The sequence below is a fragment of the Plectrocnemia conspersa genome, unplaced genomic scaffold, assembly GCF_051122295.1.
Source record: "Plectrocnemia conspersa isolate PC_06_02 unplaced genomic scaffold, ASM5112229v1 ptg000011l, whole genome shotgun sequence".
Classification (NCBI taxonomy): domain Eukaryota; kingdom Metazoa; phylum Arthropoda; class Insecta; order Trichoptera; family Polycentropodidae; genus Plectrocnemia; species Plectrocnemia conspersa.
Window position 1 is genome coordinate 16,894,325 of NW_028277175.1, and position 25,681 is coordinate 16,920,005.

The window sequence follows — 25,681 nt, forward strand, 5'->3', positions numbered from 1 at the left end:
TTTTCTCAAAACTTGCGTTAATTTACTGTGAGCAAAATGATCATCCTTCAACAAGAAAACAAGACAATAGTGTAAATGATTTAGACCACTATATGAATATTTATTTGTTGCGAAACGGTCACGTATATAATAAATCATCGGATCTTTAAGATTCCCGTTGCAATGCAATACCACTTTGGACAATGCCCATCAAGCGAACGTTGCGTTCTAAATGCGTATTTCGCCATTCTAAGAAGCGACTACAGCGATTGGCTGGATGATCGCTGCATAATTGCGATTGAGAAGCATTGCAGCCCTGGATTCCGATGAGGAAAAGGCAGTCACCAGCAGCCACTCGAAGTGACCAGCAGACGCCCGACGCTTGTGAACAACGTATGACCACAGACTCACACATCCCTTTGCTAACTTCTCCACCACCGCTGGGAGAATATACTGTCACTGCCACACCAATTAGAAATCTGAGGATCGTCCACTGACATCATCCCTCCGCCAGTTTTTCCACCACCGCTCGGAGAAAACATCTCGCCATTTATCGCCTGTCACAGCATATGTAATTTTAATGTAATAAAAACTTTAACTAGATTCCACCTTGAGTCTCACTGGCTACGAAGCCATCACCCCCTAGGATTCTCAAACCTTAAAATCATTATTTATGTCTAGCATATACATACATATATTTTTTGTTATATACGATTTAATTATTTATATATATGGTGAGCGCTACCGTTTAATATAATAATCAAATAATTGATTATTTATTGCAAAAAATTCAATTATCATACAGTTATACTCTCAATACTTATTATTTTATAAAAATAAATTATTACAACCCATATAGAACCCAAAACCTCACTTTAAATGAACTAAATATGTATGTACTATATATCATAGTATATTATATTTAATCATAAGCAAGTAAAGATATATAAAACCAGTTTTTGCCAAATTTAAATTCATAAAATTCAGTGAATTTTTAAAAACTTTCACTTTGGGAAAAAAATTGTGCAAAAATTTTGTAGTGCTTATTATGCATTGTATGTACCGTTAAAGAAATAATTTTATTACAAAATAAACATAATTGATATAAAAAAAGAGGATAAATAGTATGACAAAAATAAATTATGCGTAATCACTGCAAATTTTGCGATTTTACTCTTAGCTTTTAACTTTTTCCTAGGACTTTGGTAGTACAAAAAATACCAAAGTTAAGAACATTAAGCTCAAAAAATAATTTATTTAACTTCCTTATTATAACTATTAATATAATTTTATTTTATTATTTTACTTTAGGCAAAAAATTCTAAAATAAAATAAACAAGAACTTAAACCAAATTAAATAGATATATTTCACCTTAGTATTTTTTTAATTTATTTGTAAAAATGTGAGTTATTTGTGTACAATACATCCAGATAATTGCCTACAAATGTATACTAATTATTTTTTATATAACTTATGTGAAAAATGCGTAATATAACGATAATTTTTGTGAATCAGGTATTTTTCTTTCTGTATACTTTTTTTAATATTACTTTGAATTTATTTATGATATACACGGTATATATGATATATATAATTAAAATCTATGCCTGCGTTGATAAGAGAACGCCTCAAGCAAACTTGCTAAAATTGCGAAAAGTAATAACGGAATCCAAGATTTTACGGAAAATTTAAACGAGATAAAGTCTTCCTTTTGCGCATAAGCGTAGATCGCTCCTTTGTTCCAGATTTGTGTTTACCAATGAACATTTTAGCCCGATAAATGCAAAACGCTCGTTAAAAGACTCTACGTCTACTTTGCAAATTGTTGTTTTGGGTCTAGTTAAAAGAGTATCGATCCGCACTTGGAAACTGTCTCATCGGGGACTACCCTGTGCATTACCTTAGCAGCAGCCGGAAGAAGTGCGTCGAAGGGCGAAGGTGCCCGACACCTCAACTTGAATAGTAATAGTTCATTAGGCAAGTTCAAGAGAAGATCAAACCTTCAGCCATCGTGCTAATTAAATATAAATTGAATTGCACGACTTCCTTTCGCCGCTACACAACCTAAGTCTAAAGACAAGGGAGGAATTAGAATCGCGGGGAATTTAAATACCTGTAAATAAAATATTGTATAATTTATGCTGCTTTTACTTATCTATACTAATCTTGAGTCATTTGGATTTTATATACTGTATACGTCAATAATATACATATAGATTTGATGCGTTAGAAAATAGAATAGATAGATCAAAAATATAAAGATCGCCAAATAATACATATGTTACAGTAAAATTTAATGTAATAAAAATAACACATTTTCCAACATGGTTAATTCTGAAAGTACAATATATAAAACCAAAGGTTTACTAACATGCCCCACTTAATGTGCAAGTGTCCGTTCGAAATTCAACGATGCGTAAAATTTACTCTCCTCCATTACGGATTATACTTATTTTATATATACATACATATGTATGTATATTAAGAGAATAATTATACGGAGAATTTACTGTCAATTAATTTAACTATATATTATATACATAGTCGATATGGTTTCTAAATATACTTTTTCGTTTATTTTTTATAATAGCACGTCACACCTAATAAATTTAAGGGTTACCTCGAAAAAATAGAATATGTACCGTACTCGGGCGTCGCATGCGCCCTTTTAGATTCATAATACATATTTAATATGCCTATACATTTTTCACTGTCACACATAGAGAGCTGTGAAGCAGGAATTTTGCATGAGGGCATAAATAGCCCCTGAGAGAGGCGTAATTGAGGTTTTAGCATATTTGGTCTATTTTTTTGTGTAAAAAAAGCGTCGGTGATAATGTCATAAGTGACAGTGAAGACATTTATTATTCAAACCGCAATAACGTAAATAACATTTACGTAATTTTTCACGAGGCTAAATACTAATTTAGAACAACGATTTTGCACTTTACTTTCCACAAATATTATATGAGATAACTTCATTTATTTATTAAAAATCCAATTAAAAATATAATTTCAATGGATTTATATATTGCTGATATCAAATATCTCTACTTCTAAATATACTTTTTCTATGCTATAAAAATTTCACATCTCCAAAATAGCGAATAATCATAAAAAATTAAAAACTCCATTATTACTGAGAGCAACATGTGTAACTCCATCAATTTAAACAAATTAATTGCGGAACCATTTAAGAATGCAAACGAAAAACTAAATTTGTTCTAAATGGACGTCAGAATTTGTTCTAAAGTATGTCACACAGAATTAATTACATTTATCTTGCTTTGTTTCACAATCGTTTAGGGAAATGTATTTAGTCCCAAAAATATGATAAATAGTATATGGTATTTAAATAAAAAATAGTACTTTAGAATTTTAATTTACGTTTTCAGTCTCAATACAACTACCAATTAATTAACGGCGTAAACCTACGATTTAATCCCAACCGACCGTTGAGCCAAAATATTTTGGCGTCGGTCGCACATTTTTTCCTCATTTTATTTTAATCGCAGGTGAGTGTACGTCATCGTCTGGCTGGTGACCACTCTATCTCGTGGAGTTTTCGATTAGATCACAACAACAGCCTTCGGCGGGCATTGCAAATTAACCTAGGGGGTGTACATATATGTGTATTTTCCACCACTCGAATTACACTAGTCGATAGCTAAATTTAATCTGTTAAAATGCCACACGGGAATATTTTGGTGCATATGATTATAACGCGATCAGCAAATTAAATAAAGATTTAACTGAAAAAAAAAATATGTACGTATTCTTTTTGAGTTAATAATAAATTTAGAGTACATGGAATTATGAGTGTAAATCATAAAATTAGAATGCTTTTTAATGTTATCTAAATAAAAATATTAACCCACCACTGTTTTATTTCTGATTAAAATTACACAATTAAATATAATTTATAGAGCATTTTAAACGAACAAAATAAAAACATCACGTCTCGAAAGTAATACAAATAAAAAAGAGATTTAGTGACCAAACAATTAAATTAATAATTGGAAATATTGCATTGACCACCTAACAGCAAACCGCCCAGAAACGTTAAGTACCGATGAAAAAACTACTGTTTGTTGAAAAAAAATTTACGATAGGGGGCCCGGTCAATTTACCATAAGACCCGTTTTTTATTAAAAAAATTATTAAAAATATTTTTTAAATGCAAATTAAGCTTTTAAACACTTTTTGCGTACGACATTTTTCAGTGAGATTTCATTTTTCAAAGTTATGACACTTTTAATTTTAACATTGGTTGCCATTTTGTAAAAAAAAATATTTTTTTTTCATACAGAACGTATAGGGGGTGCTCGGTAGTTCTATACGATACTAAAAATGTAATTTTTAATCTTTAAAACCAAGCAGCTATGAGCGTTAACTCTTCTGAAAATCTTAAAATGGCTCGTATGGGGGTCCGATTGAACTGATACATCGCTTGTTTTGAAGCAAAAAACTATTTTTTTTTATTTTATTTAGATGAAGTTTAGGCTTCCGCACGTAAATGATTAAACGTTTTATATATTGCGATCTTTTCGTTAAAATTTAAACCTACTGAGTTACGAGTGTTTATACTTGTCGCCATTTTGCAAAAAATTTACACATTGGATTTTGCTAACAAAATATACAGGGTCACCAAAATTCAACTATAAATATGTATAAATAAGCTCACACTGACCTGAACTATATTGCCAGTCTTATAAGCGTATGTATGGTGGGTCGATCGACTCATAACACTAAACGTGTTTTGGAAAAAAAAACTTTTTTTTTAACTTTTTAAAACAGTATCATAAGTATATTCGAAAGCTGTATTTTGTATCAAAAATTCAAGTCTATATCTATAAAAGGAACCAAATACTAGCGTTAACTATATGTCAAGTCGCATAAAAGCTTGTATGGGGGCCCAGTCAATTTACCATAAGACTCGTTTTTTATTAAAAAAAATATACTTTGTGCATAATACAGCTGTTATTTGATCTTTTAAAGACGGATTGCCGGAATGACCATAAGGACCGTTATTTTTTTAAGGCGTAAACACATTTCATGGGTGTGTCTAATACTCGATGCAATTGACCCGCAAACACTTGTCAGAGCTGTCTCAAATCATCATTATTAAAGAAGTGACATTGGCAGAGAGAAGACGTGGCGAGGGATGCGGACAGATACGCTGTGAGAGACGCAGAAGGGAGACAACATGGAGACGCCCCTGAGTCACATCTGCAAAAATGAGCCAGGATACTGCATGGAAACAAGATACATCAGAGGATCATCCAGCATTACCCCGACAGATATAGCTGCTCCACGAATTTACAGCCGACAATAATACAACTTGACACGCCGCAAAGACACTTTGACTTCTAAGACCTGCTATTTTAACTACATCGCCATTTTTTTATATATGTGGTCATTTTTATATGCTTATAAAATAAACTGTCGCCAGATTTTTCGGCGTCTATTTTGGCTGCAAAGTCACGCCCCTTTGACCCGAAAAGGCAATGACCTTATGAGTAAGCAAAATGATGCAATAAATAGTGGCGTACGTGATGAACAAATAAGTGAAAAACCATCCGTTATCAGCAACAACTGAAGAAATCCACAATATTTAACGTTATTTAGCGATAATTAACAAGCAATGCTCGCGTTGAACTATTATCAAAACTCACGCGTTAGATTAAAAAAATAAAACATAATTAAAATTAAGAAATTTGGTTAAACAATCAACAACAAAAATATTTCCTGTTAGAATAAAGAAATAGCTACCTATAAAGATATTCAGTGATTAAACAAAAAAAATAAAAATATTGCGCATTTATAACTAAAATAATATATCTATAGATTAGGAAATGAAAATCTATATATGTAAAGACTATATATATATATTGTGTATATTAAAATACAATGAAACCTATTTCTACAAGCTAGTATAAATATTTATAAATATTTATGGTATTAAATCCTAGCAGCAATAAAATATAGATAATGCGATTATTCAAAAGCCAACATCGTCGCTAATTGTCGCTAAACGAGAGAGAACGTTTTAATGGAGTATTAAATGCGATTATGCGATTCGTTTCTTATTACAATAATTTTATTATATCTCATAATTCGGAACAGAATCCGATCAGAGTGGGATTAGACAGAACCTAATGGAATTAGTCAGAATTCCACGATTAAATTAGCATTAAAGACGCCATCTTCTTATAATTACATCGTACACAATATCGTGTAGTAACAATTATCTTGAATTAATGACATTTTTTTCTAACAAGTATTTGCATTGAAATAATTTAAATCTTAAGTAAGCTAAAAACATGATAATAATAATTTATGTTATTTTACATTGCTTGTTAATTAATATTAATACTCGCGAACCTAAAAAAACATATATTTATACATATATCTATACACATTTTCTTTTCGTTAAGTGTTTGCTTATATCATTTATTTTAACAAATATTTGGCGTTTTAAGTTAAAGTGGAACGACACAGTAAAATAAAAGAAAATGTTTTGTTATGGTTAGGCGCGCCAACATTAACAACTTGTGTACACAGTATCAATCTAGTTAAACTTAATAGTCCAACTAAAATGTATACTATAAATATAAAGTAATATTTTAACAATAGTGTTTGTACCATTGTATACAAGATTTACTCTTACATTGTCGTACATTAACCGCGCGAAAAGCCCTAAAATGGGTTTTTCTGCTGGCTTTTCAGTTTATTATCCGTGACACATGTTTTTCGCGGATGTATACGTATATTTTTTGTGTCACGGCGTACTACTACGTAACACGAGACCGTATCACGTATGATCGAGGGATACGAATGTTTCACGTGAAATTAACAACGATACGCCCCTGCGTTCGTTCGTCGCGCTGTACATCGCAAAATTGTCCACGAAAGCTGTTTCGTATAAAATACGTTTTTTTTTATAAAATTATATTAATACACAAACAATGTTATAAATTATTCTTAAAAAAATATTGTAAAATTATTTTAAAACAATAATAGTACGTCAGAATATAATTTTCATATTATGTGCTTTCGATATCTGTTAAAATTAGATATTTTGTGTTTTTCAATATGTATATAAATATATGTTTATATATTATAAATTATTTATTTAATCATTTATATGTTGTTGAACATTGAATGTACAACACATTATATAATTGCAATCATAAACATATTTTCCTTTGTTTAAACTTGCTACAAAGTAATATATTTTGTATTATCATTTCTAAATCTTATATCACAAAATTAAATCTTACCGTAAGATTGGACCTAAAATCACTAAGATACCCCCACACTGTGCAAACTAACTATTGATCTTTCTAATACAAATTTCTAACAGATTTCCAACAATATGAAGTATATCAAACAATGTGCTTTAATTAGTTATCTACATACATCTTAATTTATATATATATTATCATCCTATAACTCTATAAGATCATTTAAAAAAATATGTATTAATATTGCAACATTAAACTTAATATCCCTTGGCTAAGTTTACATCATATAACGTATTATGAACTTTATTAAAAGTTATTATTCTGCCTACAAAGTAATTGGATAGTATTTATTGGATTTAATTTTGATAAACACTTACATGTATATCTTAAACTTGTAATCAGTCACAAGTAGGGATTCCAATCCCGGGATCCCGGGATCCCGAACGATTTTCAATACCCGATGAGTCCCGGGATTATAAAACATAATCCCGAATTTTTCGGATTGGTTGATTTATCAAGCACAATCGAATTATTATTGACAACATCGTTATATTTCGTGTACAAACTTGCGCGAGTTGCACGTGTCATCTGTGAATCTTTGAGGCTGTGAGTCTGAACGTGCTTTTTCAGCAGCAGGCTGCTTAGGAACCAAAATCAGATCAAGGCTAAATGATAAAACACTTGATGCTTTGATGTTACTTTGTGAGTTTTATTCAAAATAATGTTTTCAATTAATTGTGTATGAATGTACATACCTATGTGCATACATTGTCAAAAGTTCATTTTTTCTTTTCAAATAAATATATAAGACCTTCCCTTTTTTATTTTTATTATATTATTTTCTATTTTAAGTCCAAGACTAAAATTATACGTACTTTATACATTGTACGTTATAAAAAACAGATGTAAAAATTTATTGCATTATTCATTTTAAATTATTTTTATCGATAAAATAGCATGAAAATTATCCCGGGACTGGTCCCGGGATCCCGGGATCGACTAATTGCAATACCGAAATCCCGGGATCAAAATTTTGGCCCGGGATTGGAATCCCTAGTCACAAGGATTTTAGTGATTCTAGAAGTCGAATTGGAATCGAAATTTTGCGAAAGAAAGTGCGGATTATCCGTGCTTGAAATATTTGTTAAAATTAATTTAAATTATTGTCAATAAGTTTTGAAATCATTTAAAGAGCGTATTAAAATCATTTATTGCGAAACTTGTACAATGAAATTTTTGGTGATTGGTATACCAAAAAATCTAGATCAAATAATTATTATAATAAAAAAACATGGATAAGAGATCTGCAAAAATTGGTTTAAAACCAATCTGTCCTAAGAGATTTTTTAAAAAGTGTTTAGTTGCCACATAAATAATGCTCTTTCTCATTCGATTGAAAATATATTGAAAACATGCGACGGTTTTATAGTTGCAATTTTTTTACCGCTTAATGTTGCAAGTTTCATTCAATCCATGGAACAAGGTGTTATATCAGCAATGGAGCGGCTTTAGCATGCTGGCTTAATTAATTTATAAAAAACAATGACGATGATGAATGCTAAACATCATAGTTTCTTAACCAGTGGTCCGCGAAAATTTTTATGATCGAATTTTATGCTGTATTTTATAGATTTTTATATTATATTTCTTGTTACTGACTGGTTTTATATACTTAAATATGGTTATATAAGCATACTGTATTGCAAAATTAATTATTTTGAATAAAAAAATGAATTATATAAATATTTAATATTTTATTTTAATGTTGATGGTCCGCAAAACATTTTTTGATTTTTTTGGTGGTCCGTGGATGTAAAAAAGTTAAGAAACTATGCTATACATGAAATACCACAATCTTGGATAGACAAATACACTTGTTCAATCGTGGAGAAATATAATTCAAAACGTGGGAATAGATGCATTTGATTCTGAAGTGACTCAGGCAAGTCATAAATCTGAAATATGCAGATTATTAGAAAATTTTAAATCCTTTAAAAATGTCGATCGGTAAAACCTCAAGGAGTGGTTTGATCGCGATCTGGATTTTGGATTCAGCGGATTCCTTGGATTTTCAGTCTCTATATTTCGCCAAAATATTTTTGGCATCGTCAGGAGATTTTGATTTTTTATATACACTTTATTTCCTTCGCACAGAGTTTTTTAATTCACTTTTTCTCTTGGTTTTTATGTCAAAAACACTAGTAAGATTGAACACTATTACCCTATCTGCTCCGCGGATAGGAGGGTATTGAAAAATATATTCGATCGTTTGTTGAAATTGTCACAATATTTAAAAAATATTATAATTACGTGGTTTAGATCGCGTTATTCCTTGGATTTTCAGTCTCTATATTTCGAATTGCAATGGAATTGCAATTTGAAATATAGAGATATAGTTGCGTCCACAACTTCAAACAAAACAAATACAAATAATACCAACCAACGCAAATACAACAGAGTCAATCTAGAACAAACCAACGTATGCGTAAAAAGTTAGAAATAACGCTACTCAACCCATCGAAATATTAGATGAAAACAAAGACTTATCCAAAATAAAAAAATGTTAAAGAGCTAATGCAACAAATGAATACAACGCTCAACCTACTAGCAGTAGTATTCTCTAAAATTGCAATTGACGTATGGAACGCCAACGGTCTTTCGCAACACATACAAGAATTTTTTTATCGATCAACACAAAATAAATCTAGTCTCTGAAACTAATTTCACAAAAAAATATGTATTTCAAAATACCTGAATACTAGGTACGTTTATAGCAAGAAGCACTTAGACGGAGGCACAGCAGGAATAATTAAAAATAATATTAAACATTACGAAGAAGAAAAATGTCAATAAAAATACCTTCAAGCAACTAACGTTAAAATTCAAAATCGTTACTCAGCATTAACGCTTTTCGTCGTGTATTGTCCTACAAAGTACAGTAATAAAAAATAAAACTATAAATCCTTCTTCATAAAACTGAGAAATAAATTTATGGCTGGAGGAGATTATAATTCCAAAAATCCTCTATGGTGATCAAGATTAAAAAAACAATAAATGAAAATAATTGTACAGGGCGTCAATGGGAATCAACTTGGGGTGGATCTCCACATAATAACCAGCATTCTGGCCATCTGATCAGAAAAAATCTATTCAACTTGATTGACTTTTGCATTATCAAATGAATTAAATATGAATCATGTTTTGATCTGTCACCAGATCATTCGCCGACACTAGTAAAATTAAAAACGAATTTAACCCATATAAAACAAGCTGCTACATTATATAATCATAAAACTGATTGAGATTTGTTCAGAGAAAACTTAAATCAAATTATACATTTAGAACTTGCAGTCGAACATAGGCAATTTAAACAGCAGATTAGGAAGCCAACACCCAATCTTAATATATAAATAAAAAAAGGGAAAATCATTCCGTAATATTAACAAAAAAAAGCAGAAAAGCGTATTCTACACAAAAATGGCGACAAAACAAAATGCAATAAAGTTTAAAAAAAACCTAAAGACTATTAGACAACTTAAAAAAATATTCTAATAAAAATTACTTGAAGAACTTATCGGCCTCAAAAAACAACGATTACACGCTGTGGAAAGCTACGAAGAAGCTAAAGCAACTCATAACATACTCGCCGTCAATTAGAAACTTGAACAATAAATGTGCTTCCTCCCCAGCATTAGCCCGGATAATCGAGAGTATATTGTATGTGTATACTCTGTTCATCACAGTAAATTGGTAGTATGTATTTAACAAAATCATCTCGTTTCGCTGAATAAGACCATGATACATTTTTAATTACGTCATTGTTTTATCGATACGAAGACGTGCGTATGTCTTTCTAAATAGTATTTAATTCGGTCAATATCCTGCTTAATAAAGATTAGTAAACAGGATGTTGACAAAAAGACTTACTCACACCCTATTTCTAGTTTGTATGATACGACGATTACAGATTTTTTAACTATGAAATACTGGAAATAGTATATGTACTGGTAAAATGATATGTCAATAATACATAGCCTCCGTTTTTCTCACTTCGACTAAAACGTACTGTTGTTCCGTACACGTAATGTGCCATTAATTTATGTGTATGTGGGTGGTGGAGCAACACAATTAACACGATCCACCACAACATAATCGTTCGTACCGAATGGCGGAGAAAATATCGCCCGTACAGAATCCGATAGCTTTTATTTCAAATGGGCACGTACTCGGTGGCCAAAAATAATAAATAAGGCCCCGCGCAAGTTAATGATGGAGACGTAAAAAGGATCCGGCACCTGGGACCGTTTAGGACCCCATTATTCGAATCCAGCCAAGAGATTTACCCCTTCGACGCCTTAATATCTAGTATGATACGGTGCGGCAACATGTGTCGCTCGAATTCGCGTTAATCAATTTGAATTTTCTTCGAATGCACGTGTCAACGTGCCGGACTGAGTCAACGTGCCGGTCTGAGGGACACGTGCAAACAGCACGTGTCCTTTCCTCAAAGCGAAATGTCTCCGGGTAAGTCAGTCCGGTGTGTGTGTAGATAATTACGTATATAGTAACGCCTTGATCCACTTGAGTTCTACTTAGGGTGACTATACGTGCCGGATTACCTCAGGATGGATCAGAGCACTAAAGGCTGTATGCACACTAAGGAAATAGAAAATAATATGGTTACCTTGATTATATTGACCACAACGATGCCTTAATGTCTTAATGGCTTATGAATCCCTTCTTGAATTGATAACATTTAACAAACGATTTACTACAATTTGTATGATATATACAATTTTACGTTAAGCTTAGATATTATATATAATTATCTCAAAAAAAGTTAATATCAAACAATGATGTACAGAATTCCGAGTCAGTATTTTTTGCAATCGCTCTAACAGCACGTGTCGGAGAAAATCGAACAACGCTCAGTAATGAGTTTCTTATTAAAAAAGTAATACACCGAAAACCATTTATAAATGATGGTAAGTGATTACGGGGAATCTGCCGTTTCAAATAACATCATTAAATATTGATAAAAATAATTGAACTGGGGTGAAAAGTTAATTAACAACTCTCACTTTGATCATCCAAACAAAGAAACAATTTGAAAAAATCCAAAAAAAATGCAAGATACGTTACGAACATTTTTACGCCTTTACCCTAACATTAAATAATGTAATAATCGATCAATTTTTGTGTGAAAGTTGTGTGAAAGAGAAGAAACCAGCGAAATTTCCCGTATAGTCCGTTTATAAAAATTGAGTTAACACACTTTTATCTATCTATTTCTTGCGGCCTTTGCCGGACAAAAAATTTAGTCTGAAAATCTATTTATTTTAAAAATTTGCCACGATTAAAAATTTCAATTGTAATTTATAATATTTTTTAATACAGAACTCTTCAATAGTAACATAAATTTTATATTTTTTTCATTATTCTACTATTTTATCGTGTATGATTTCATTGAGCGCTGGAATAAGACTTTTTCCAAAAATGTTCACATTTAAGACTTTTTTAATTCTTTGCGTGCTTTTATCGGTGCGCTCTTTTGACGGCACGCTTTTGAAGGCGCGGTTTTGTCATCCACGCTTTTGTTTCGTCGCCCATATATATAATTTGTATGTATGTTGGTTAGTTCCCCTTTTTATATAAACAACTGTCGAAATTCAAGTGAATCGATATAATAGCATTTAATAGTAGAAATTAGTAGTCAGTATTTTTTTCGGTGTGGTTTGAAAATTCATAAAATTTAAGGTTGTGCTGAATAGTTTCTAATTTAATTTTTAACTTATTAACTGTTGTAATATCATCGCAGTAAATGACCTTTGTAATGAACGCCCAAAAATGCCATGACATCAGAAATAATTAATGAAATGTACCATATTACTTTAGAGAGTAGTGGTGCGATGCTATACAAGTGACCCACCGACTAAAATTTATACGATTTTCTACAAACCGAATTAATATCAAAGAAACTTTTATATACTGGCCTTACTATTAAAAATATTGTTGCAGAAGATTGCTGGTAAAAGATGTCTGAAATCGGCATCTTAGATAAACAATCGAATCACTGATAAAACTACTACTTAAACAAAACGTTATTCAAAACAACGGAATAAAACCTTTTCTGGAACGAGAATTTGATAGTGCTCATTGATTATCTTTCAAAGAGCGAAATGATATATGACGAGTATAATCTTTTGTACCAACTAAAACAAATATTATGTATGAAAAAATATGTTTTTTTTTTATATTATAGAACAAGCTTATTTTTTATCTTTTTAATATCAAACGTTGTTAAATTGAAAAACAATTAACATTCCCAGTTGCCTAGTTTATATTATACTAATTTATAAAAATTGTCAAACTTAAGACAGCTATTTTGGAGGGCTGATGAATAGCTATTTCAGAAAGAGTTAGCAGCACTCAAGCCTAGTTGTTTATTTATTATTACTTTGAGTTCATTGTATTTATAATGAATATTCTTAGAAACATTTCGTTGTCTGAAAATATTTGTTTTTAAATTTCATCAACTCGTTTTAATACCCGCATTTCATGTCGTATATCTCAAACGCGTTCTTGCAATTGTCCACATTTCCATATAACAAAAGGGAATTTTTCGCGTGTCGAAGTCGTCCAATATGCGACGCCATCGTCATCCCTAAACGTATAATGCGACACCCCCATTAAGAGCTAATTTAAATTCTAGCCCAAGGCGATGCATCGAGTTACGTCACCGGTGAACGAGATAGGGAAGAAACTCGCAGACAGTTATTTTAATTTCGCCCGGCGGAAAATTGTTTGCCTGGATGATGGAGGATCTGAACGCGGCAATTAAAGTTTTCCAATCCTAAACTTTAGATTTCCTTTTCGATCCTGGCACAGTAATCGCTTACACATTAATCATAATAGGATTTGGGGTTCAATTAAAAAACTTTTATTCAAGTTGATCTACTAAGAAGTTCATATTAAAAAAAAATATTTTAAATTAATTTTGGGTCAATTCGAGTGGTTTATTTTTTGTCACGCTGAATACAACGCGAATTAGGAATTAAAGTCATTCGAAACATTTAGTAATAAACACATTCACCTTTAAATTTTTTGTCAGAATGTTACAATAATTAATGACCAACTGTGTTCCAATACACAGATTTATTGAGTCAAAATTACACAGCAGCGTAATATGGCTTCTAAACAAAACGGTTAATTTGTGGTTTAATCTTTTCACAAATTCTTAGTGGTTCCAAAAATACTATTTCACTCATGTTTTGTTTGTCCCTGCACCTTTATTCGACTGTCACTTTTTACTATGAACTACAAGCTTTTCAAAAATGCTAGTTGAACCCCATGGATTCAGGAAATTTAATTACTCAAAAGTAAATATGGTAGCTTCTATTTCTTACTATAAAATTCAAATAAATAAAACGCACGTGCTCAAGACATTGTTTAAATAAAGACAAACTATTTTTTTGTTTGTTTGGAAAACCTACCTATAAAATAGTTTTATGAAAAATTTTAGTTACGTTATTAGTTTTAAAAGAAACGTTCTAAACGTAAAAAAACATATTGCTATTTCTAGTACAATGGAACAAATTTTGAAAATTATAATATACAGAAAATGAACATATTTTTTTATAATAATATCATTTTTATAAATAAATAAGTGCAAATGATTTAATTAGTTGTTTACCGCAATAAAAAATATAATAAAATATTTTCTCACGTTGACATTTCCGCATAGTGAAATGCGATATAGCGTACAAATCATTTTAGTCTATGGATTTTAATATTGAATAGGTGTCACGATCTAGAATTTCGTGGTATAAGTGGTTTCGTGTCCATTTTCACGTCATGTGCTTCAAGGATATGTCAATTTTATTTATATTTAAAATATATTTATACATACATTATTATACTATATGTGTATTAAATTTACATACTATTTATGCATTATGTATAATTATTGTAACTTAATTATTTCATAGCCATTAATTTATTACGATATAAATATTAAACTATAATACTATTATACAACCGAATGTGATATTGTAATTATAGCTTAAATATTTTATATCATGTTAGAATATATCTATATTAATCTGTCTGATTCTCAGAATAAAATTTATTAATTTTGAATAACTTTTATTAAGATAACATACTTTTATTACATATACATCAAATCTAAATAAATTTGATAGAATGAATAAGCTTAAATCAAGAAATAAATATTAAATTTTAGAGCACGTTTTATAAAGCATATTTCGTAACAAATCTGAATATATCGATTTGGCAATAATGTATGTATAAATAGTACAGTAAGTTTTATTGATATCCAAGTAATAACCGTAAATTTCATACATGTTAACGATATTGTAAAAATGTATTTTAAAATTATAAAGACAACACAAAACCTATTTTTATAGTACAGCATATTAATCAAACTTTTTTCTTTAATTTGTTAGCATACGTATGCTTATAAATTAATCTGTGTACATAAATTAATTATGAAAATAACACATATATAATTTTCCAGCGCAATAACCGCAAATTGCTATAAATTACCAATTACGATTGTACGAATATCGGATTTTAACGTTTCTCTATTGCCATTTGCGAAAATTCTTAACTTAATAAGCCGTTGAATTTACGACTCTGCAGCAAATTGATTCCAGAGAGCATTTTATTAAAATTAATAATACCGACAGTATAATTTATTCAATTTTTGATTTGTTACGGCGTCAAGGACGTTACGAGAATTATGTTTGAAAGAAGCCAAAGTGCAAGCAATAAATAAATCTAGAATGAAATCTGTAATCCAAATTGCGTCGACTAAGCTACAATGTAAGAAATCAATAAAAATGTTTGCCAAATGAAATTATTATGGACCTAGGGTCGGTAATCCGAGAGGGTTTATCGTGCAAGGGTTGCTTCAAGTAAAACACCACACCCTTTTTTTTAAATAATATCAAAATAATAATTGTTGAGTCGCCAAATAAACTTTGGCAACACTTTAGGTCTAATCGAGTAGAACCTTACACAATTTGCACTAACCGTAGCCCTCTGTGATCTCACGTTTATTTACTCACGACCATAGAATTTTATCAATGTTGGACCAGTGTCCTCCAACTCTCAGACATATTTTATTATTTTAACATTTTTGCGGTCTAGTCATGTTAATTTTTCGATTTTTTCAAGAACTCTCGTGAAATTTTGATAAATAAAAAAATAGTATGTTCTAATAATATGATAATACAGTATATTTTTAAAGATATTTTTATAATATTAATAAACAGAAAACTGAATGTTCGTTAAAGAGAAAAAACTTGAATAGGATGACGCGAATATTGATCAACTTCTATTGATTACAAAATCGGGTTACGAAGGAATTTCGAACTTCCGAATCATCGAGAAAATGGTCAATAACAGAGCTGTTGCTACTTTAAATTTTTAATATTTCAAAAAAATTAAAATTAGAAACTTTTTGGTATTATTAAAAAAAACAGATTTAAGTTCGCTGACAAGTAAATTCTATGGTGTAACTCTGTGGAAAGCCCCCATACATTTTTACAATTTGCCGATTCCCACGCGGAGCGTTCTTATCTGATTAAAAATGTAGTTCTAAGATTACGAAAGCAAAAACAAGGTCAATCGGAGAAAATTGTTAACAGTTTTATGCCATATTTTCAGACAGCATGCATACTTTCAGAAAGCTAGCACAGATCTTTTCCTATACGGCTTTGTAAAACACTTAAGAAATTGATTAATAAGAAAAAATTTAGAGGATTTAGTTATTTTCTTGAGAAATGAAAATACTCGATTTGTTATTTTTCTTAAAAAAAATTAAGAAGAAACACTTTTCAAGTTTTTAAAAATGAGTTTTAAAGAAAATGCTGTCTATAAACACAAATTTTAATTATGCTTTGATTAAACAGCAGTATTTTTTATAGTATGTCCAAAAATTCACGATGCACATAAAACCGTAAAAAAATCAGTTTTACATACAACAAAGTGCAAAATAATATAGATAAGCTAATATCTAATTGTATAAAACAGCAAACAATATTTCAACAAAATATATCACAACATAAATAGAATAAAAATAAGTATATAATATACTCCAAATATTTAATAAAGTATAGCAAGTACTATTAATCTGATATTATAATTTAAATCATTATGAATGTTATAAAAAGCAAGAAATAATGATTGATTTAAAATATAATTAAATATAAACTTTAACTTCGATCTAAAAAAAATAATGTACGCGGATCTTACAATAAAAAAAAGTTTGCATGGATAAACTGATTAAAATAACAAGATATCTTACTTTAACGTTAAAATAAGTTAACAAACTTTTTATATATTATGATTAAGACGATCAATATAACTAAATGGTTAAGCGTATTGTATAATAAATAATAAATATGAATCAGATTTACGTAATTTAATACACGTCACAAATTGACTGACGTGAAACATTTTCTTGCGATTACGAATTGAAAAATTCAATTCAAACAAGTCACGTGCCCGCAAACGATACCCAAAATAAATAAAAAAAACAACGGCACATTTCAATTTCCTCGAGCCTTTCAGCGATAAAAACATATAGCTACTATGTCTTCTATGAAAACTTCGTCCGTTCGTTATAATTCAAGCGGAAAACTTTGCCCTAGTGGGTATTGTTTATTCATACTAAGATAGGAACATGGGCAGAGGACTTATATAAACAAAATAATATTCACACAAATACTGCAGCGATTCGGGAACATCTTTGGAACCTTACAAAATACATAAAAATGTAATAAATAGTGGGAGAGAAAAAGAGGAAAAAACTTACCGAAAGAAATCAGTCCGGAGTTAAGCATGCTCAATTTGATGGTGTTTGGGATGGAGACTAAGCTGGTGGCACCGCTGAGATTCTTCTTCTTCTTTGGCTTCTCCAAATCTGCATATCTAGTGGTAGATCTAGATCTGTGCTTCCTCTGGCTGGTAGCCACAGAGCAACTGCCTAGGGTTCTAACCCCGCTACCCACAGCCGAAGTACCCGTACGAGTCGACATGGCTTATTTTATGAGTTATTTATTTTAAATTATATTTAAATACACACATAACACTTTAAAATTTACCGAGAATAAATATTTACACAATAAACACATTAAAAAGTAAGCACTATTTTATTAATCACGTTTTCTTATCGAATATCTTTAAACTGCGCGAACTGTGCATTTTCTGGAAGAGAAAACAAAAGCAATTAAATATAATATAAATAAATCATTACTATGTTTTTTTTAGTCAAGGAGTAGGTAGTCAAGGATAATTGTTAATCAAACTGTACCTAAATATATGTAAAATACATTTATTGCGTTTTGAATGGTAAATATTTGCTATTTTATTTTTATTTCGACAAAATATTTTAATATACGTATTTATGGTTGTTTTAATATATAACTATAATACTATGAAGCATATTTTAAGCTCATTTAAAGCCATGTTCTTCATTATCATTATGAATTTAAAAAAAAAAATGTTTATAAATTGCTACAAATATTTCTAAATTTTTATAAATGGTTTATTTTAGTGAAGTATAAATTCTAAATTTCAATATTTAAAAAAGTACTTATAAGTTTTTTTATGTTTTAAGAGAGCTTTCAAACTAATAAATGGAAAAATAGTGTTATATAATTTAAAGATTAGGTATAAGGTGGTTTAATTATTATTTAAAAAAAAGCAAATAGTTAAAATTCATGTGTACATCTGTTGTGTACTACTTGATACAAATTATGACTAATGCTAGTTATAATATATATTTATGACATAATTAATAATATAAAAAAATGTGAAATACATCTGTTTGTGGACGACACTTTAATTTATTGCATATGTGATAATGTTAAAGAGGTTGTTGAAAACTAAAATAATGAATTAGGTAAGATACAAATATAGTTAAAAAATAATAATGCTTAATGGAATGGATTAACTAAATGTATGTTTATTAGTTATAATTATATGTTAGATAGTAATATAAAATAGGTATATACATATTTATTACTATATTATAGAAAAAATTGATAATATAATAATTGTAGATAAAAAAAAAATTTGCAGAAACATTGTAATTACATATTAAAAAAAATAGTATATTATCTAGTATGAGAAATGTGTTAAGTATAACCACAAAAAGAAAATCTACTATAGTATTATTTTGCCCCACTTTAATTATTGTGCAAAAATATTACATATGTTTAATAAATTTTATAAAATCATATTGCAAAAATTACAAAATAGGGAAATGGGAGCAGCTTTAAATAATAATAGATTTACTTAATGTAGAAGTATGATTGATATATTGAAATGGTTAAATATTCTATAAATATTGAGAGTGAATGATTTAGTATTTATATAAAAACTAAAAAATAATATCTTACGAGAGTATTTTAATAAATATTTAATATGAAATAAAAGTGTACATGGATAGAAATAAAGGCAATTTAAGGATAGCTATGAATAATAAAACATAAACACATAGAGGAATAATGTATGGAGGTGTGAATTTGTATAATATATACATTTTATAGGGGTTTCAACCACCTGCATAATTTGTTATAATTTAGATGTCATTCTAACGGCCATTTTGAATTAACCAAAAAATAAAGCAATACATTTCGAAAATGCCCATGCAGTATTTCATGCAACAATGAAAGAGAGATCTCGTGGCCAGGAAGTTGCGTTATTAGTTAGAAATATTTCACGAACCAATAGCGAGACATTAAAGACATCATCCAATAGTACCACTTTAAACAATTCTATATCCTTAACCCTTTAAACGCCAGCAACTTTCAGTGAGACACCTGTTGTTTCTCTTCACGCGTCTGTATTTATTTCATCAAATAAATTTAAAATAATGAAACTATTACAATAATCTTTAATAATTAATTTAAAAAAAAATATAAATAATTCGTAATTTAAAAAAAAAAAATAATCATCAAATCGCTGGCGTTTAAGCGGTTTAAAAGGACGCCCACTAAGCCTTACATTCCACCCTGCGCATATTACTATTGCTATTTTACTCTCGGTAAACGATCGCCAGCGTTAATATATGCTCTGTTTTTTTTAAGGCGTGAACACATTTTGAGGATTCGACAGAACAGGCTCGAACCAGCATTAAAAAATATGTGAGACTTCGTCACAGAAAGGAGAAACACCACATTCACAGCAGTAGAGACGAGCCAGAAGACATCACTGGATCGTCCAGAGAGCATTGCGAGAATACGTCACGATAATTCCAACCGCTCTACAGCCGTCAATAATACAACTCGTTTAACTGTACCGCTCATTTAATACCTGTCATTTAACTGTACCGCTCCACAGCGTCATCTAAATTTTTCTATTCATATGGTAATTTATATATGTTTATTAATTAAAATATTACCAGCTATTTCCATTTGGATGCAAAGTCACACCTTTCGTTCACGACCTTAACACAAACGATTTTTTGAACCTACTAAGCATTTTATTTTAAAGATAAATTAATATTTTCTAATATATCAAAAGTTGATAATTATATGTATTTGTGCGTATTTATTATCGTTTAAAATAAAAAGTTAATCGATAAAAATACAAGTTCGTAAAAATGAATGCGAAACACTTCCCTAATATTTGTATTGGCTTATATTTTTTTTGTAAGTGGAGTTGTGTTAAGGCAAAAGTCTTCTCTTACATGATTTCCCTTAATAGCAGATTCACGCATGGTTTGTTTTCCAACTCAACCGCCATTACAATTTATAATAATGGTGCGTATTGTTGTCGAGCGCAAATGCTTAGCACAAAACCTTGTTAGTTTGGGAATCCTGTATGTTACTTCCGGATTATGAACATACCTCTCAAGAGCAGAACTTTGCAAGTTAAATCCCATATGACGCTTTAAAAACTTCTAAGTGCGATTCTCTGTCAATGGCTCACTGCGTGTGTACGATCTTCTGGACTCAAAAGTAAGTTGTAATTGTTTAAGTTATTACGATTTAAAGATCATATTATATTCATTTAAAACTGAGTTACTACTATAATGATATTGTATAAATAATTCTTCAGAAGAATTTAAAGCACAATTATTTCAAATATTTCTCTTGATAAATGGCTTATTGAGAAATAATGAAATAGTTCCCACTTCTCAATTCTATGCCAAATCAGTTAAATAAAAAAGATAAATTATAATAGCAAGGAATTAAAATAAGCTTTAAATTAAATAAATTTGTACTATTTCTTATAAGTTGAAGAAAAAGTATACTAATAGATTTCCTATAATATTAGCACTGTACTTGGTACTTTAAAAGCATAAAATTATTTAAGAGCAGATATATAGTGAATGGACTGTTTGCTTGTGAGTGAATAATTAAAATTATACACAGCAGCAGTGTATATAAAATGTTAACAGTAATATATTATATAATAACTCAAAGTGCACAATAACGTATCGCACCCTTGACTAGTGAAAAGGATACGATCTAATGCAATTACCGTTCATACAGTAAAGGCAATGCAAATTTTAATAGGGTTAAGTAAAAGGTTGCTCAAAACTTTATTTAGATTTACATTAATTAATTTATAATATATATTTGATAAATCAAAGTAAAAGTTTGCTACGAATCAAATATTATCATTAGCTCATTAGTCGCTTGAATCCTACAGTACTCTCAGAATAAACATAGTTCCCTAAGCCAATTTAACTTGATCACCCCCAATTTGACATTATTAAATCGTATCAAAGCTTCGTTGCCTTCTCGTAAGGTTTATTTACACAAATTCGTAAGCACTTCGATCAAACATCCGATCGAACCGTATACTACCATTATTATTAGACTGGAGTTACACGTTATGTAATATGGAGTTATAATAATAGATAATAGCACCCTTATACTAATATCGAATTTTCGAAGTAGTCACGAAATTCTAGAAGTAAAGAGACGTCACTATCGTGCATACGTTATTATATTATATAATACAAAAACCGATTGCGTTCATGATCTTTATTATTGCTTTACATCTATCTTCTTAACATTATCGACGCGATTTCCGTTTCAAAAATTCAACATGCGCCCCTTAGAGAGCTATTGATATGAGATACAACAATTTTTGCCGTTTGCTTGTCAAAAAAAGTCGGAAAGTAAAAGATTCGCCATCCTGTCCCGTTATGACCACAGTTTGGCGCTACGTGCCCTGAATATATGGAAATAGTTTATGAAATATTATATTTCGGTTAGCCCTATAAAAAATAGATTTGTGCGTATTTTCACCTTATTGAAAACTGTATTTTAACATTATATTATTCAGCGAAAAAAAAAATTATCGATAAACTGTGTACCAAGTGTAAATATTGATTTTTAACCTTAGGAATATACTATAAAATTAAACTTTTACTGTACACAAATATTATTTACATCTTTATAATGATATTGTCATAGGCAAATATCTATTTTATTGAGTAGAACTCGCATGCAGAATACTGCATCTTTAGTTTCTTTATATTTATGTTTGGTATTAGAATAAATATTGTCTTTCGGGATTCATTTAACATTTTGCGGTTTGATGTACTTCATTTATATTACTTGCCAGACAAAACTTTCACAATATATTTACTTTAATTATTTTTACTCAAATTCTTGAGTCGATTCAGGGCCACGTAGAACGTCGTCGTTTGTGTGTGACGTACTGTGCTCTTACAGAGACGGCAATGTATTGGTTGTCTCAGGTGGCCAGGGTGCACTGAATATTGAATCCTGTATGAATGTGCTTTATCTATAAATTTTTATTGTGTGTAATGAGTTTTAGGACAAAATATAAATGTCCTTGTTTTATAAGATAACAGCATAAAAACATCGTTTTTTAAAGGACAATATCTGCAGCGCTATATAGGTAATTTCCTTCGAAATCATATTTATTTAATTGTGTCACGGGTTTTTATTTTTATAATAAAACATTAACACATGTTTTTTTAAGTAATTATTTTGGCACGGTCTTTGAAACTTATATTAGCCATTATCTCGGGCTTACAAATATGCTTCGATGATAAATACGTCATCAATTGCTTTTTATTATTTTTTAGTATCATATTATATTAACACATATTGGGTGTTTTATGCTATTATTTTGGCTCATTCCTTAAAACTTATAATATTTGTAGAACTTTTAAAAGTTGTTTTGGTTTATTTTATTTTATTTTATTTTTTCGATTAAATTAAGACCATCGTAGCCTAACAGGTTACCCCAATGCGCCACGATGGTCGAAAGCAAATTATAAATTTATAAAACATAAAAAAACGTATATATATAAATAAATATAACAATACTTAAACATAACAAAAAAAATTATAAAATATTAAAATTAAAAGATATAAACCGGATCAGATCCTCGTAGCTAACATTAAATAAATCAATTTTCAATGCCAGCGTATTAAGGAGCCGTATGGCCACAGCTATAGGCGAGTCGGCAAGTGCGGATGTCCTAGCCCTAACTGCCATCAAAAGAGGTCTCGATCGTGATTCTCGAAAATGTTCCGGAACCCAAAACTGGAATTCCTCGAGAATAGCTGGATTGTCGACAGCACCTTTTAGTAGTTTGAAAAAATGCTTAGCGACATACAGCTTTCTGCGAGAATTCAGCGAATCATATCCCAACGCTCCTAAAAGAAAGGCGCTGGGATATAAGAACGGATAATAACCAAATGTCCTTTTGTAAAGGTATCTTAAATACCTTTTTTGAATTTTTTCTACTAAAAGGGAATATTTGGCGATTCGGGGATTCCAAATTATAGATCCCGATTCAAGAATGCTACGAACTAAGGGGTCATAGAGGATGCGAATAACTGACGGATCGTCAAAGTGAAAGGCATTCCTCATAACAAAGCCGAGCATCTTGGAAGATTTATCACAGACGTCGTGTATGTGTAGAGAGAACCTCCATTTGCTCTCGAAAGTGATTCCGAGATCTTTAATGGAAGTTTCTCTAGTCAAAATGTTACCACCGAGATGGTAGAAATAAGCTGATGGCGAACGGGATCGAGAAAATGACACAGTATGGCACTTTCCGACACTAAAGGGCAGACGGTTAACGGAAGCCCATCTCCACAGAGAGTCTAAATCACTTTGTAGAGAGAAGGAGTCCGCAACAGATCGAATGCATTTATATAATTTTAAATCATCTGCGTACAGAAGAAAACTTTTTAATTGCTGTATTTATGTCATTAATAAATAACACAAAAAGCAGAGGTCCCAGATTGGATCCTTGAGGAACCCCCGAAGGGGTAAAATATTCCTTTGACAATCGGCCACCATAGGTTACAAACTGTCTACGATTGCTTAAATAACTCGAAAATAACCGAGTTAAATTATCTGAGCAACCGAGGTTCGACAATTTTTTTAATAATAACGTATGACAAACTTTGTCAAAGGCTTTCTCAAAATCTGTATACACGACGTCTACTTGAATTCCGGCATCGAGAGAAGTTGTCACCGTTTTGGTGAACGACAGAAGATTAGTAACAGTGGAACGGGCAGGACGAAACCCGTGCTGTTGGTCTAATAAAACTTGCTGAAAGTGATTGTAGAGATATTTATGAATAATTATTTCAAATAATTTAGCAGGAGCTGACAACATATTGCGTCATAATTTAGTAACTTCATAAAGTGTTCTTAAGCGCTGACGTCCTGGCCGCAAGTGTTCCGCGGACCAGTACATTCGTTTCTGGTCCGCGGAACATTAATCAAAAAAACAGAAATAAAAATTAAAAGTTTTTGAGTATCGTTACGAATTATTTTTCAAAAAAATAAATTATTTTGTGCTCAAAACATTATATACATCTAAGTATTATAAAAAAAAATTTTTTTAAGCATAATAAATGGTAAATTAACTACGAAAAAAATTATACTTCTGTGTATTTGTTTGCATGCAATTTCCATGAAGGAATGCAAGATACAATTTGCCATTATTGAGTATTTGTACTTATTCGGATCACTTTGTTTTAACAAAAAAGAAACTCTTTCTTAGAAAAACTTCGATGGGAAAACATAGTTAAACTCTTACTAGCTAAAATAATAAATAAATATTTAAACTACATAATTGGAGCTAATTTTAGTACTTATTGAAATGTCTTTATACTATTATCATATTGGCTGTATATAATTTTACTATTTCATCTAATTTTTGTTTTAAGAATTAAAAGATTTTACAACTGAACTCATCATATGTCTAAAAATATAATTAAAGATATGTTTTATGCATTAACATATATATTACAATTTAACACATAATTTATTATAAAATTCCAACCAATAAATTTTTCAAAAAAAAATTTTTATGTTAGGCAAAATTGTCTGGGACTAAAAGGATTATGCAGTATTTACATATTTTTTTTCTAAAATATATAAACATTTATACCTTAAATTTAATTAATGCTAT

At 30.1% G+C, this 25,681-nt stretch overlaps 1 protein-coding gene across 2 annotated transcripts in view; it reads right to left on the reverse strand.

Annotated features, from left to right (window-relative positions):
* Positions 1-25,681, reverse strand: part of Ptp36E (protein tyrosine phosphatase 36E) — a 218,468-nt gene that overhangs the window by 182,763 nt on the left and 10,024 nt on the right. For both annotated transcript variants that reach the window (XM_088198028.1, XM_088198027.1), the window contains exon 2: positions 18,068-18,459. In XM_088198028.1, the coding sequence (XP_088054154.1) occupies positions 18,068-18,290 (223 nt within the window). In that variant the 5' untranslated portion in view covers positions 18,291-18,459. The remainder of the gene's footprint in view (positions 1-18,067; positions 18,460-25,681) is intronic.